Source organism: Acomys minous, assembly GCF_964271855.1.
Source record: "Acomys minous genome assembly, chromosome: 16".
NCBI lineage: Eukaryota > Metazoa > Chordata > Mammalia > Rodentia > Muridae > Acomys > Acomys minous.
Genome location: NC_140498.1, coordinates 66,272,977 through 66,288,346, shown reverse-complemented (window position 1 = coordinate 66,288,346; position 15,370 = coordinate 66,272,977). Strand labels below are relative to the sequence as shown.

The 15,370-nt window shown below is 56.0% G+C and overlaps 1 protein-coding gene across 12 annotated transcripts in view; it reads right to left on the bottom strand.

Moving 5' to 3' along the window:
• TNRC18 (trinucleotide repeat containing 18) overlaps positions 1 to 14,848 on the bottom strand; it is a 107,759-nt gene extending 92,911 nt beyond the window's left edge. For 3 of the 12 annotated variants that reach the window (XM_084763877.1, XM_084763880.1, XM_084763873.1), the window contains exons 1-2: positions 10,446 to 14,842; positions 6,227 to 6,654 (exon numbers count right to left, since the gene is read on the bottom strand). In XM_084763877.1, coding sequence (XP_084620003.1) covers positions 6,227 to 6,413 — 187 coding nt within the window. In that variant the 5' untranslated portion in view covers positions 6,414 to 6,654; positions 10,446 to 14,842. Of the gene's footprint in view, positions 1 to 6,226; positions 6,655 to 6,860; positions 7,698 to 8,532; positions 8,913 to 10,445 lie in introns of those variants that run through there. The other 9 variants (XM_084763881.1, XM_084763882.1, XM_084763875.1 and 6 more) reach the window with 8 other exon arrangements.
• Between the last annotated feature and the right edge of the window lie 522 nt (positions 14,849 to 15,370).

Sequence of the window (15,370 nt, the reverse complement as noted above, 5' to 3'; positions counted from 1 at the left end):
CCCTCAGCTGAATCTAGGCAGCTCTACCACTAAGCTGCATCTCAACAGTCCTGCTTTTTATCTTGAGACAGGATTTCACTATGTGATGGTTTTCACTTTGACCAAAGGTAGATGCAAAGCATCTCTGGGCAGCAGGTATGCTAAGGACCCCTGGCCTTCCTGGGCTGGGGATCTGACTCAGTGGTATGTGCAAATTGGTTTCACTACCAACAATACAAAAAGGAAAGAAGGAAGGAAGGAAGGAAGGACGAACGGACCCTGGGGGAAGTCTCAACTCCAGATGGTTGGTTTTTCGTGTGTGTGTGTGTGTGTGTGTGTGTGTGTGTGTGTGTGTGTGTGTGTGTTTTAGACAGTACCTTACAAATCCCACACTGGCCTCAACCTATCTCCACCCAAAGAGAGCCAGGATTACAAGTATATGCCACCAATGCAGGGCTGGGGATCAAATTCAGGATTTCATGCATGACTAGTAAACACTCTACCAAATAGTGACGCTAAAGCACAGGCCCCTCTCGCTGGGGTTGGAATGCCTGCCTGCCTGCCTGCCTGCGTGCCTGCGTGCCTGTAAAGATGGCCTAGAATCTAGATTGAAGATGGCATCGTGGGGTGGAAGCGAAATCAGGTTGGAGAGCGGCTGGTCCACCAGAAGGAGTCAAGACCACCCCCTAACTGGCCCCAATCAAATCAAGTGGTCACCTGTAGACTGAGCCAAGATCACGAGTTCAAGGTCATTCTCAGTTATGTAGTGAATTAGAGGCCCACCCGGGCTATAATAGACCCTGTCTTAAAGAAGGGAAAAAGTGAGCCGGGCGCGGTGCCGCACGCCTTACGCCTTTAATCCCAGCACTCAGGAAACAGAGGCAGGAAGATCGTTGTGAGTTCGAGGCCAGCCTGGTCTACAAAGTGAGTCCAGGACAGCCAAGGCTACACAGAGAAACCATGTATGGAAAACCAAAAAAAAAAAAAAAAAAAAAAAAAGCAGAAGGAGAAAAAGTGTGTGTGTGTGTGTGTGTGTGTAAACCAACAACAAAATACAAGAATGTCCCACCAGCCGAGGCAATTCTCTTGTGTACTCCCAAATTCCCAGCCCTCAGGAGTCTTAGTCAGGAAGATCATATATTCTGGGCCAGCCTGAGCAACACAAGACTCTATTTAAAAAGAGAAAAAAAAAAAACAGTCAGACAATGTGGTGCACGCCTTTAATGCCAGCACTTACAAGGCAGAGGCAGGCAGATCTTGAGATTGAGGCCAGCCTGGTCTACATAACAGAGGTGCAAGCCAGTCAGAGCTACACAGTGAGACTCTGTCTAAAAAAAAAAATAGAAAAGGGGGGGGGTGTACATCAACCCATCTGTTTTCTTTTTTTTTTTTTTCCAAGACAGGGTTTTTCTGTGTAGCCTTTGGCTGTCCTGGACTTACTTTGTAGACCAGGCTTGGCCTTGGACTCACAGCAATCCACCTGCCTCTGCCTCCCAAGTGCTGGGACTAAAGGTGTGCGCCACCGTTCCCAGCCTATGCCCAACCCATCTTATCTCCAAACTCTTCTGCTCATGCCCTATGACCATCTCTGACCAAAACCCAGGTCTGCGCCTGTGTGTGTGTGTGTGTGTGTTTATTATCTAACATTACCTGCCGTCTCCCACGAACATGTCCTACACCTAAATTGAAAGTATTCTTTTTTCCGCTAAGACCCTGACAAACATGGTGTCCCCTGGCCCTAAATACTTCAGCGTCCTTATTCCCAGAAAATAAAGGCAGCATTTAAACAACCTCGGTGATGACTAGCATCCAGGAACGCCGTATTGATTCACTGCTATCGGCTAATCTACAGCACATATTCCAATTTCACCAACCGCCTCCATGTACGATCTTTGAAACCGTTTTTTTTTCCCCCTCCTTTAAACCAAGATCCAATCTCGGGGCTGCACACTGCCTGTAGCCATGTCCATTTTTCCCCCCTGTTGTCTCTTGAGCAGTAACAGCTCTCTGCCTACCTTTGCCTCACATACCACTGACTTTATTTTTTTTTTAAGAGTCCAGACTAGTTTTGTAAAATGGCTGTTTAAAATTCCAAGACTTCCTCACTGGTCTTCAGGGACCGGGTAAGATTTGCCCCGCCCCACACAGTCTGCATCTGCCACTGGGCCGACCTCATCTGGAGGCTCCCAACCTCTGTCCGATTCCTCACCAAGCTCTCTACTTCTGCCATCTCTCTGCTCTTCACACACACACAAGAGTACACTCTTGGGGATGACCGAGGTCAAGCCCTCTGGCCTGGCCCTTCACCCCAAGGGCCAGACCAAGACCCAGAGTGTTTTATTTCCTACGTGGCCTGTGTCTCCATTTACAATGATTTCCGCCCCTGATTTGGGTGTTTATTGCCTGGCTCCCACACTAGAAACCGGGGGCCCCCAAGGAGGAGCAAAGCCTTCTTCTTCTGTCTATTTGGTTCCCCGCAGCAGTTCCAGGCCCCAGTGTGATACCCCGGTCAGCAGGGTGAGCAGGAAGCTCTCGGAAATCATTTGCTAAGCAAATGAGCAAGTGAGAAAGGAAGAAAAAGCGAGGCTTAGGCTCCCAAAGTACCAAAAGGCACCGCCAAGACAACCAGAGAGGGTAAAGTGGCCTGCAGGACACACCTCACACCAACCCCTAGACTCATCAAGTTGTCCTCTGATATCTATCTCTCTCTCTCTCTCTCTCTCTCTCTCTCTCTCTCTCTCTCTCTCTCTCACACACACACACACACACACACACACACACACACACAATGTAGTATTTAATAAAATAAAAAATTTAAATCCCAGGAGGTCCTCGGGAGGCAGAGACAGGTGGATCTTTTTGAGTTAGTGGCCAGCCTGGTTTACAGAGAGTTCCACAAGACAGCCAGGGCTAACACAGAGAAATCCTGGCTGGCTGGGGGTGGGGGTGGGGGGGTGGGCGGAGAGGAGGAATTCCAGGTGACCTCTCCAAGGCCAGGGAATCCAAGGGGCCCTTCTAGGTTCCAGAACCTTCCCCTTGTCCTTCCCTTGCTGCCTTCTGACCAAACAAGGAAGGTTGAAGGGGGAAAAAACCTTATCTTCTCATCCTTTGCCTCCACCAGCCAGTTCTAACTTGACTAATCTTCCTAAATCAGTCCCGGTAGCACAGGGTAGATTCCAGCTTTGGGAACCCACGGCGGTTTGCCTATTGTCCAAGGGCCTGGGTCAAAGTGCAAAACCTCCTCCTCTCTCTGGATCCCTGAGTCCCCACCCTCCTTTCAGTCCAGGGTGTGGAGTCAGAGCAAATAAGTGCCTGGGTACAAGATCTGGGTACAAGATCTTGCTAACAGCACTTTCACTGAAAGACGGACCCTTCCCAGGCACCCCCCAGCTCCAGCAAGTAAGAGGCTAGCCCACTGGTCAATCTCACTGGCTGGCTATGAGTGTCCACTGCTCAAGCCTCACTCAGCAGGACTTACAGCAAATGGAAAAGGAAGCCACCACCCTTGCTTCCAGCTCAGCTGGGGTGTGTGTGTGTGTGTGTGTGTGTGTGTGTGTGTGTGTGTGTGTGTGTGTGTTCACATGTGTTCAAGAAACAGTGTCTAGATATGTAGTGTAGGAGGGCCCCACCTCCCGCTCCTTCTACCCCCTACCTCTCTGAGTACTGAGTAGGTTTGAACCTCCATACCTGGCACCCCATTCTTTCTTTCTTTTTTTTAAATTTTTATTTCACCTGAGGAAGAGACTAGTGCCCTTAGCCAAACCCATATCAAAACAGAAAGCTTTGCCTCCAGCAGACCCTCACCCAACAGCCCTGTACCCCCCCCCGGGGGTTACCAGGCCAAGCTCCCCATACCTAGTGAAGTGGCAGGGGCTTCTGCACCCCTGCAGCCACGGCGGGAGGGGGGGGGACACATCTACACATCCTCCAATGGGACCAGCCCAGAGGTAGCAAACATCCTCTTCCCTCAAGGCTGTGTGACCCTAGCAAATAGGCTCAGCCTCTCTGACATTTTATACAAAAGTAAACAAATAAAGATGGGTCTGATAAGGCTGGCAAGATCTAAGGAGCTGGCAGCCAGAAAGAGCACAGGGTGGTGCCTGATGCAAAGAGCTAGCTAGCATCTGTACTCCCCCCCCCTCAATCCCGCAAAGAAAGTGGAGTGGGGGAGGGGGCGTTGGGTCTCTATCCCCACCAGCCCTAGGGGTTGATGGGGTGCGGTCCCATGTCATGGTTAATGGGATTAAGTATGGCTCTGGCTCTGGGTGTTGACTTGGGGTCCGGTCTCTCTGCCCCATCTGGAGGTGAGGACAGACGGGGCAGGCCTGGAAGTAATAGGGCAGCGAGGGTCCCCACTCTTCCCTCTCTGGTAGGTGACGCCTCAGGGGGACTGCAGTGCCTCTCCCTCTATCTCCTCCGGGCCCTCAAGCTACCCCTGTGCGTTAGTCATAGGGCTCCAAGCAGAGAAGGCCACGACACAGGATTCCAAGGCTGTTTCCAGCTAGACTTCCTAGTCTGAGTCTGGGTCACCCCATTCACCAGACTGGGGGTTTAGGCACGATAGGCAGTCTGACTTCGCTATGCCACCAGGGTTGAAAAGGGCTGTGCGCACTTAGAACGTCGGCGGTGGTGGCGGCGGCGGCGGCGGCGGCGGCGGCGGCGGCGGCGGCGGCTGCAAGGAGTGGCTTTCGGCCGCGCTGCTCTCTCAGCCAGGCCTGGCCAGATCCCAGGCAGACCTGGAGCAGGCGACAAGCTGAGACTCAGCCAGCCAGGAACACCCTGAGGTCAGATTCCCAGGCCACAACAGCAGCCCCTGCCGCTGCCGCCGCTGCCTCCATCCAGACCAACTAACCCGGAGACCCCAAAAGTCCACACATGCACAAGCCCACAAAATCTCCAAAGCCCCCTCTCAAGAGGGGGTGGCCTAAATGGCTTTTGTATCCCAGGGCCGTCCCCAAATTCTGTCTTGGGAATGGTGTCTGCTGTCTCACCAGAATCTCAAGAGCACCATTCCTGTAGGAAGCTGGTCTTGTCACCACTACCACCATCACTACCACTACCACCCTGGAGCGGACGCGCCTTCAGCTCTCAAGGGGCACACGCGCATGGGGGTGGGGGGGAGATGACCCGGGTTCCCGCGCCCCCGCCGGCGAGGATCTCCGCTCGCCCCTCCCCCGCCGGGCGCTTCACAAAGGCCCTTTGTCCCGCTGAGTCCTGGACTCCCGATTCTAGAAAAGTTCCAGGAGGGGGGGGAAAAAATCAAAGGCAGAGGCTAAATCGGTGAGCCGTGGTCACCCTGGCTGGCACGGGGAGAAACTCAAGTGGTGACTCTGGGCCCCCAGGGTGTCGTTCCAAGACTTGATCCAAGGTCCGGGGAGCGGGCTCCCGGGGAAATCGGCAAGGTGTTTTCAAAGGAAGAGCTGGAGTGTTCTCCTTAAGCCAAACGCAGAAGCCAGGAGCGGCCGGGGAGGAGGGACCGGCTCACGGAGCCGCCACCAGGCTCCTCTCCCGGCGGCATGGTGGCGAGGATCTGGCTTGGTCCTGCCTGGCTGGCCCTCTGCTCCTTCCCAGCGCAGCCGGGGCAAAGGGTGAGAAAGTGGGCCTTTTCAGACACCACCCTCTGCGCTCCTGGGTTCAGCCAGGGTAGAGGCAGGGTTGCATGGACCCATTTCTTCCAGATAACCAGGGTCCCCAGAATCTTAAAGGTTCATACACTGACCAGGCTCCTAAAACTGGGATAACTATTCTCCTTCATTACCCCCCACCTAACCCTCAGAGTTGTGGAACCTTCTGGGACGCAGCTGCACTCGGGAACAGAACCCAAGAACGACCAGTGCAATGAAGGGAGCTTGCCAAGGAAAGAATCTTAAAGATCCAGCCGGGAGCGCTTGTCTCCCTGGGGTGCAGAGCTGGCATGCTATTTTCGCGCCTACATTATTTTACTTTATTTTATTTTATTTTGCAAACACCGCTTCCTTAAGAGCCCTCCGACTGGGATCCCGCAGGGTGGTTGTGACTGCAGACACTTGAGCCTCGGGAGCACTGGGACTACCTGGTACACCAGGGACAGAAACCGAGACTGTCTTCCCGGAGTGCGACCTCTGCGCTGGGAGCCGAGCCTCCCGCATACCCCGGTAAAAACAGGACAGAGCCGTCCAGCTCCAGCCGCGGAGGTTTTGCCTCGGGTTCCCCCCAGGATCCCCAACAAGACAGGAGGGTGGGTACCAGCTCAGTGCGCAACACTTACCCGGGTGCGGGTGTAGGTTGAGGCCGGCCATGTATTTCCCCGGCGGCAGGGGACCTGGCAAGCCCGAGGAAGGCAAGCGTCCGGCGGTGGCCGCGCCCACACGGTGGCTGTCCATAGCCAGGCCGGACAGCAGCGGCGGCGGGGGGCCGTGGACGGACCGCTGGGGCCCGAAATCTCGGCCATCCATCCTCCGCGGGAGTGCCGCGGTCAGCCTCCCCACCGGGCCCGCCGGCCTGCTTCAGTGGGACTTAAAAGTTCGGCTTCGATGTAGTCCTAGTGTTCTCGGGTGGCGGGCGCTCCGCGGAGTGCATGGCGGCGGCCGGCGGGGCTTGCGCTCAACCACGGGCCCGCAGCCCGTGGCGCATGAACCGCCCGCGGTGAGTCCCCTCTGGGCTGCTGATCCGAGATGCGGAAGGAGCACACAGCGTCTAGTTGAAAGATGGGCCGAGGAAGACACAGAAGAAGAAAGGGGGGGAAAGGGCGGTGGGGTAGGGGGAAAAAAGAGAGAGAGAAAGAAAGAAAACAAGTTTCAGAAAGTCGCCTTGCCCTTCAGGGGTGAGAAGTAGCAAACCGAGCTCATGGCCAGAAATAAAATTGGGAGTTGCCGCCCCCTCCGAGAAATGCAAAGACCTACGTATGGTCTTTCCTCTAGCAACTCCGGGTTCCTAGGGACCTGGTTTAGGAAACCGCCCCGGTTCGCTGCGCCCCAGCCCGGACTCTTGCCTGCTAAGTCTTCCGAAACTGGGGAAGGCCACGCAACCAACCGCACCCGCACGGTCAACTAAATCTAAACCCGAAGAGTGCTTTATTTCCCAGGCGTCACATGCTCAGGAGGTTTAAAACTTCCAACGCTTTTGAGTTGGTCAAAATGTGTCCATAACGCCATGCCACTATCTGATTCGCGAAGTTTAATGTTTAACCTTTTTGAAGTCCTTGTCTACCCTTTCCCCCCCTCTAGAGTTTTTAATCTCCTTGTGAGCCGCCAAAATTAATAATAAAAAGGAGTGTTCGGTTTAGGGGCTTTTTGTTTGTTGTTTACGAAGGTCAGATACAAAACGGGCTTATTTTTAAAGGAAGATCACCGCTCCCCTCTTGCTGCCCCCGTTGGGCCACTGCGAGTTGCAGAATCCGAGTTCCCGAGACGTGGCATTCTCACCCTCGGACTGGAAAAAAAGACTCCTTCAAAACAAGATTTGGTTTCATTTTCCAACGCCGGGGCCTGGGAATCCCGAGGCCAGGAGGAGACGTGGCCTGATGTGGAAGGTTTGGGGCTCATCAGAGGAAAAAAAAAAAAGAAGGGGGCTTCAAAGATCTTGCTTCTAAGCCTAGCTTTGAGACCCACAACACACCCCCAAAATAACCTACAAAGGAAAACCTTAACAGTGCGGGCCAGCAAAGGGGCGCCTCCCCAGCATCGGGTAAAAACCCCTGTAATTCCAGTTTAAGATGTTTAAAAGATCTATCGGTTTTTTTCCCAGTTCCCTTGGGGAGCAAGAGGAGGTCTCGGAGGGCTCACCCCTTCCTCGCTGACCATCCACTTAGCGCCAGGCACCTCTAGATCCCTCTGATTCCGGGAGGCCCGGGGTGCTCTAGCAACCCAGGACTAAGCCAAAGCCACTCGCTCCAGGGTGGCCGCGCTGCGCCCAGACCCGAGAGTCCTCTTCCCCCCAACTTTGCTAAGGACGCCTATTTCAACGTGGCTTTGGTTACAAACACCCCCCTCTTCCTCTCGCCTTCCCTCGTTCTTAATCAGGCTCTGGTTACCAGATCCGCGTTTACTTTTGAAAAAATCCTGCGAATCCTGTCTCAAAGACGCGAGGAGATTCCCGCATATACTTAAAGATAATATTCTTTAAAGGCAGCGTTTTGAAAAAGGAAGTGCCCAGGCGCCCCACTTTAAGGAAGTCGGGGTAAAGCCCTACGGAGCAGCCTTTGCCATGACCGAGAAGCTGGCGTGGCCATCTGCGGGGCTTCTCTGCGTCCCCCACTACTTTTCCCCCTCTTAAATGCAGCTAAAATGGCTGAATTCCGGCTTTTAATTAAAAACAGCCTATAATCGAAACCGTCTCGGCGTCCCCGGGCTAGCCCGCCGCCTGCCGGGAACCGACTAGGGAACCGCCGCCCTCGGCGGTGCTGCAGACTGGGCGCTCGGGTGGGAGCCCAGAGCGCAGCGATGCGCCCTCTCCCCTTAGGTCTGTGCCCTCCGCTTCCCTTCTGGGGACCTCGACAGTTTCGGGGTCCGCCTACCCTGCGGACCCAAGGGGCGCGCTGCACAAGTTTGGGGAGCATCGGGACCCGGAGCGTACCTGGCGCAGCGGGGCTCCGGGCTCCAGGCTCCGACGGCGACTCCGGCAACCGCCGCGGTTCCTGGCGCGGCTAGGCGCCCGTACTGCCCGCCATCCCGCGGCCGCCGCTCCCCTCCGCCACCCGCAGCCGCCTCACACTTTTTGCCCGCCTTTCCTTTTTTTGGTAGAAAACCGCTCCCCGGGCCGGGCGCGCGGCGCGCCAACTCCTCCGCCCTCCCGCGGCCCCGCTCCCGCAGCCCCCGGAAAAGCCAGCTTTCCTCCCGCCGAGCTCCCCGCTTTTTAATAAAATCCAGGTAGCGCCGGTTTAAAGAATCCCAAATCTCCATATACAGCCCGGGATTGGAAAAGGTACATTACACAACCCCCCTTTCAAGTTCCTCTCGCTGGATCTAAAAAAAAAAAAAAAAAAAAAAAAAAAAAAAGCGCGGGGGGGGGGAGCGAGGGGGACGGGGGGAGGGGAGCCTCGCAGGCGAAGAAACACGCATTGTTCCCCGGTGCCCGCCCCCCCCTTCGGGCCAGCCCCCGGCCGCAGCGCATTGGTCCCGCGCGCCGCCCATCACGCGCATGTAAACACCTTGGCCCTCAGCCATTCCTATAAAACCAATTACGGACCTCGGGGCTCCAGCAGTTTCCAGGCTCCCCACGGCGGGGCTGAATGATCAAAACTGGTGGTGAGAATTTTTCCGAGCCGTTTCTAGGCAGCCCTCCCCCTCACCAGCTCCAGCAGACCCCCCCCCTCCCCGTTCTCCTTCTTCTCCCTTTTTCCCCTTCCTCCCCCCCCCCCCTTCTCCACCATCCCAGCCCCTCCTCCTGCGTCTGGGCTGAGTGATCAAAATAGAGGAAGATGGTTGTCGCCGCAATCCTGGGCACTGCAAGGCCTCCTGTCAGCTTCCTCCTGCGGGAGGAGGTGACAAGCTAGCCAGGAAGGGCCGGGAGCAGGCAGCGAGCTGCTACTTGCGCCCGCGCTCGGTGCTCCCTCTCCAGGGTGCCACTCCAAAGAGCTCGGTTCAGACGCCAAAATAGCAAGGCCTGCTTCTTTTTTCTTTTTTCCCCCCCCCTCTTTTTTCTTTTAAAATAAAGCAGCGATTCATTCCATGTACACCCCCCCCAGCAGTCGCAGTCGGGTGGGTTGGGCAGGTGACAAGGCCTTTTTTTTTTTTTCTTTTCCTTTTGCCCCAGCTTGCGGGTCCCCTCCCTGAAACGCGGTGTGAGAAGGCTTTACTTGATTAATATTTTGGACAGGCCGCGGCAGCCGGCAGCGGTGAGTTGCATTTTATAAAAAGGGTTCCTTAGAAACCCGGGCTGTGGGGCACTGCGGCCGAGTGCGCACTGCGCGCCCCTCCCCAAAGCCCCCTTTGGCGTGGGCGCCCCTCCTTTCCCCTCCACCCCACCCCCAAGAAAAACCAGAGCAGAAAAAAGGATTAGATCGGCGGAGCGCAAGCTGACTCCCTCTCGGTTCTGACATTTCAGCCCTATTAGCATTTCTCCACGGGGCCTTCTGAAACCTATTAAGGTGTAATATTAAAAACCTCTTGGCTGGGGGCCTCTCTCGCCTTCCATCCGCCGCGCCCCCTCCAGGGAGGGCGAGACCGGGAAAGGGAAAAAAAAATCTGTTGAGCTCAGAGGAAGCAAGCCAAGCCCAAAAGTGCTTGGCTGGCCACGGCAGCCAGAGGGGGAGGGGAACCCCAACCGCCCCCCCCCAGACTTTGTACTTTTATTTTGCTCTTTCAGCAAAAAAGGGGAAAAAAACTTTCGAGGTTGAGTGGCCGGGAGCTGCCGAGGGCAGATCTACCTGGCTGGGGACGCAGGACGTGTGGTCCTGGCCGTAGAGACGGGTCCTAAAGAGGGGAGGGGGTCCCCGCACCCTCTCCGCTAGCCCTACAGGAGCCCGAGCCCAGCTAGGCATTACCTACCCTGGAAAAGAAGCTTGGAAAGGCAGAGAGCCTTGCAGATCCTGCCTCGAGAGCAACCGTGGTTATAGGATTTTAATTAAAACAAAAGAAGCCCGCTCTTTCGCCCTGCTCTGCGGACTCAGCGTTTTCGCACTGCTGCTATTTTTTTTTTTTTAAAGAAAATCCATTTTTAAGGCAAATTTTCTGAGGTTTTTTTTTAATGAGCTAGTTAGCGCTCATCCGTTCTATTTTCTTTTCTCCACTTTTAGAAAGAAGGAAAAAAAGGGGGGAAGATTCGAGAGAGAACTGGGGGTGTCTAATTTAATTCCAGGATAAATTTGAAGGAAAAAAAAAATTCGGCCTCTTGAGGGCAGTTTCAAGTTGCCCTTCCTGGAGCTTCCTGCGCTGGTTTCTAGGCTGCCCTCTTTTGGAAGCTGGAGCTCGGTGTTGGGAGGAGGGAGGAGAGAAAAGAACGAAAATAGCCGGAGCCGAGGGGAACTGAGTGGCGGTGTCCGCGAGCTTGGAGCTGGGTGTGCAGGTCTCAGTCGCAGCCGGGGGCGACCAGAGGCGCCCGGTGCTGCCCCGGGACCGCCAGGAGCAAAGACGCAGAGGGGGGTTAGAGAAAGGAGGTATTGTGTCTATGGCCTTAGGGGAGGGGGGCGTTGATTACAAGAAATAAAATAAATGCCGTTAAGCTGTGCGGGCTGCTGGAAAAAAAAAAAAAAGAGGAATGGGCTGAGGGGGTGGGGGGCGCCTAGTGCCCTTGAGTCGTATCCAGAGGCCTTTGTGGGTTCCCAGTTAAACCCTCCCACGCCTCAGTCTCTCGCTTTCCCCCACCCCCATCGCCCTCCAATATTCAGAGCGCAGGCCCTGATCCCCCCCCCCAACCCCCTCATCCCTCCCGGGATCCAGAATGTTTTTCTTATTTTAATACAGCTCAAGAAAAAAATATGTATCTTGAGAGAGTTGGGGTGTGTGTGGGGGGGTGCAAAAGGCTTGCGGGGTTGGAAAAAAACAAAGGCCTGTTTTTATAAATGTTTAATGTTTTCACCCCTGGATGCTCCAAGACGCCGTAATTGTGACGGCGGGGTATGTGTGCCATAAATCATTTAGCTGCTAATAAAAAATTATTCCAATTTGCCCGGGATTTGCCGGTGGCGTTTGCATTCTTCAAGAGTGCGCCCTGTCGGCGTGGCAAACAGACCCAGAGTTTCATTAGGGCCGGGGTCGGGGTGGAACGTGGTCCGCTCCCCTCTGGAATGCGCGGCTCCCGAGACCCCTCTCGACCTGCCTGCTACTCTGGCCCTAGGGCCACCACCGGGTGCGCAAGGCCTGGGGAACCGGTGGCGCCGGATTCCCGGTCCCCGGGCGGGGGGGGGGGGGGCGGGAACACACACTGAATCCCTCCGGAGTCTCTCCAGGCTGTCAGTACAAGTGTGCGGTGGGCTGGCGAGGACCCGGGTCTCCTTGCCCCTATGTACCCCACACACACACACACATTTAACGGCAGCCGGGAGCCATGTTGGGGCGTGGAGACACTTCCAGAGAGGCAAAGGGTGCACTACCACCACTTCAGAGAGCCTCCGGGTCTGTGGAAATGACCTCCAAGCTGGGCTGGGTCACAGTAACTACAAAAGCCCAGTGTGAAACGGAGCAGGAGACAGCCGCCCCGACCACGAGTCCAGGCGCCATCTTCCACACCCCATCCCCCATCCCTCTGGCTTGTTTACCCGGCGGGATCCGTGGCCAGAAAAACTCTGTTGACGCAGTGGGTGTGTGTGTGTTTTATACTGACTGGATGGAAAAATCAGCTGGGGGTGGGGGACCTCCACAAAGTCCCAGGGCGCAGTTCCGGGACAATCCACCCAGGCCGGCCTGCCTGGTCCAGCATGGTTGTCCCCCGGCCACTTCTCAGGCTTTTAGTGTGTTCTTCCTGGTCTCCGGTCCGGGTCTGAAAGCTCTAGATGAGTCCCCAAAGGACAAAACGCAAAGCTCTTTGTTGTAAAACCAGAGGACAGGCCAACCTTGAGTGCGGCTGCCTCCCCTGTGGTGCGCCTTTGTCCGGCTCCAGGGGACCCCGCGCTTTCCTCACTTGTGCCTCACGAACGGTTGAACCCTCATCTTCCACAATCCCAGCGTTGCTAGCCGTGTGCACCGGTTTCCACCCACGATCCTCCATCAGGGGAAGAAGAGGAAAAGAGGTGGGGGAACTAGTTTCCATTCCTAAGAGAGGACACCCAAGCCACCCGTTGCCCGGAACCAGGTCTCCCCAGGGAATGGAACTCCACTGGAGACTAAGTAAAGGGGACCCCGAGAGAAAGCCAGTCTGTGCCTCCATCGGAGACGCTACCTTGGAGTCTAAGGCTCGCGTTTCCGTAGAACCCAAAATCTGGCAGCCCGGGAGCTCCCAGCTTGGGCGCCGCTAAAACCCGGAGAGGCCACGCCGGGCCCAGCAACGCTAAGCAGTTCCTTGCTGCGGCTGGTCCCATCAGCAACTGAGAATGCTGAGGAGGTTCACCCAATCAAGGGCAGCCCAAACTCGCCAGCAAGACCAAGGATGTGGTGCCAGAGCCTCGTACGCCACCGGGACCCCAGCGCGCAACTCGGAGCCGCGGGGCAGTGGCACCGGGCCACTTCGGATTTCTGCTCCTCTCAGCCCCGCCTCCGACCCTGGCCGCCTCCTCTGGCCCGGGTCGGGTCTTACGTTCCGCTGTCTGGCTCGGGAAGCATTTGGTGCGCAGGAACCGGCTGGGCTCGTAAATCTGCACGCCGGCCCTCCTCCCCGAGGCAGGGCCAGGCACTCTCCTCTCCTTGGTCATGGCCTGGGGACCCCAAGACCACGCAGGGAATCAAGCCAGGAGCTTCCCCATTCGCCAAAGACAGGGAACTGCCTCACCCACTCCGCGCAAGAACCGGGGGTGGCAGGCCTCACAGATCGCCAGCGGCTGGGGTAGGGGTATCTGGGGGCAAGCACTTCTTTTAGGAAAGTTTAACGAGATTGGAGTGGCTGGTGTGGTCATTTATGCCAAGAAGCTCTGTACTCCCGTATTAATCTCGGGCTCTGACAAAAGGATGAGTTTTTGGGGAGGGGCATCCAAGAACCGAAGAAAGTGGCTACAGACGGGGTATCCCTCACCTCCTTGCCAAGGGCACCCCGAAGCGTCCCCTGTGGCTCTGATTTTTCCGAGTTCACCACAAGCCTTGAGAGTCAGAACCTAACCACGGTCTGGTCATCTGATGGTGGCGGCCGTAGGGAGGCGGTTACTCGTAAAGGGGGGGGACTACCCGAGTGGATGCATTTGCAGTTAATAACGTCTAATGCCACAAGAATTCTCTTTGTCAAAGGGGCTGGCAACAGACCATTATGCCGGTCCCTGTGAGTGCGTGGGGCTCAGTGTGGGGGCAAGCGTTCACCGCCTCCTGGGTGCTTCTCTGTCAGATGCGGGATGCCGAGGCATGAAAACCTTGCTCTCACTCACGGACTTCTTGGGTTCCCTACGATGTCTCTCAAACGCACTTTTTAGAGGGGCCGAGGGCTTTGGGCCCGGCTCAGAGATCTGAGCACTGACCCGGGTGGGAGCCAGCCGAGTAACAAGAGGCTGTAGGTCCACATTCCGGCCCAAGCAGTCCCTGCAAGGCCCCCAATGAAGCGCCTCAGAAAAAGAAAAAACGACAAAGCTTTGCCAGTTTCGTCCAAGGTTAAACTCCACCGCAAGCATTTTTCTTTTTCTTTCTTCCTATTTCCCCCCTCCCTCTCCGGAGTCAGCGATAGCGTTACTGCAAAGAAACCGCAAATAAATCAGCTCCCAGGCAGCCCGCTTTAGAGTTGCGGTGACCTTGGGGGGGGGGGGCGAATGTTTTCCTACTAGACCCATCCCAGAACTGGTGTGGGGGAGGGAGCCCAGTGTCAACCCCCCCCACACACACACACACCTAGAGAGGCAGAAGAAGGGGTGGCCAAGGACACTGGTGGGTGTGTATTATGGCCTGTGTGCCCCAGGAGTGGGGGCGTTTGGGAAGAGGTCAGGGGTACTGTGCCTAAGGAGTGCAGGGCCCGGTTATAGGGGACTTGCTGCTGCGAAAAGGCCTGTGTACCCCCAGACTGCGATGCCCTTTCCGCTAACGCCACGCCAGTCCCTGGGGGAACGGGAACAAACCCCCGATGGACAATCGAGGCCTCTTTGGGGACCTCGGGTCTTTGTCTGGGTGTGACAGGGTGTGTTCTGCAGCCAGTTTGTGCGGGGTGTGACTAATCAGATTTATGTGTGTGAGTGCCGGGGTGACTAATGGAAGGCTTGGCAGCACGTGTGTTTGGGGAGGGGCACTGCACCTAGGTGGGGACTCGGTGCCCCAGGAGGGGGCTGCCTGAGCTCAGAAGTCCCCACCCCTCCCCCCTTCCTCCTGGCTCCCAGCTTTGTTTGGGCCTCTGCGGGGCTGCCTGGCAGGCCTGTGCTTGCTAGGGAGCTGTGGTGCAAATTCCACAGCATGCTTGGCGCCCAGAGGCAGCTCCTGGCCTCCCGCCTCGCTAACCCACGTGGTGCCTCCAAATCTGGGCTGGCCGATTCCAAAGTGGGGCTGTCCCACCCCGACTGGCTGAGCCCTCCCAGCGTTTTCTACCTTGCCTAGGGAAGCCACTGCACAGCCCTGGGATCTGACTACTACTGTCCTGAAAGAAATCCTGGAAGAGATGTCGGAGGTTGCCACCATACATCTAGGAAGAAGCTGCTTGGGCTGAGAGTTCGTTCCGGGTCTCTTCGGACCTTTTCTTTTTCCCTTCTGGTGCTGTGAATGGAATGCAGCCATTCACACTCCCTAGTCAAGAGCTGTAGGCCTCTGGCGCAATCTAAATCCCAAGCCATAAAGGCCTTGAAGGTCGCGCGCGGTGATGCCGGCCTATAATGGCATTGCTCCTCCGAAGGCAGATGCAGGTGGCTCTCTGAGTCTAC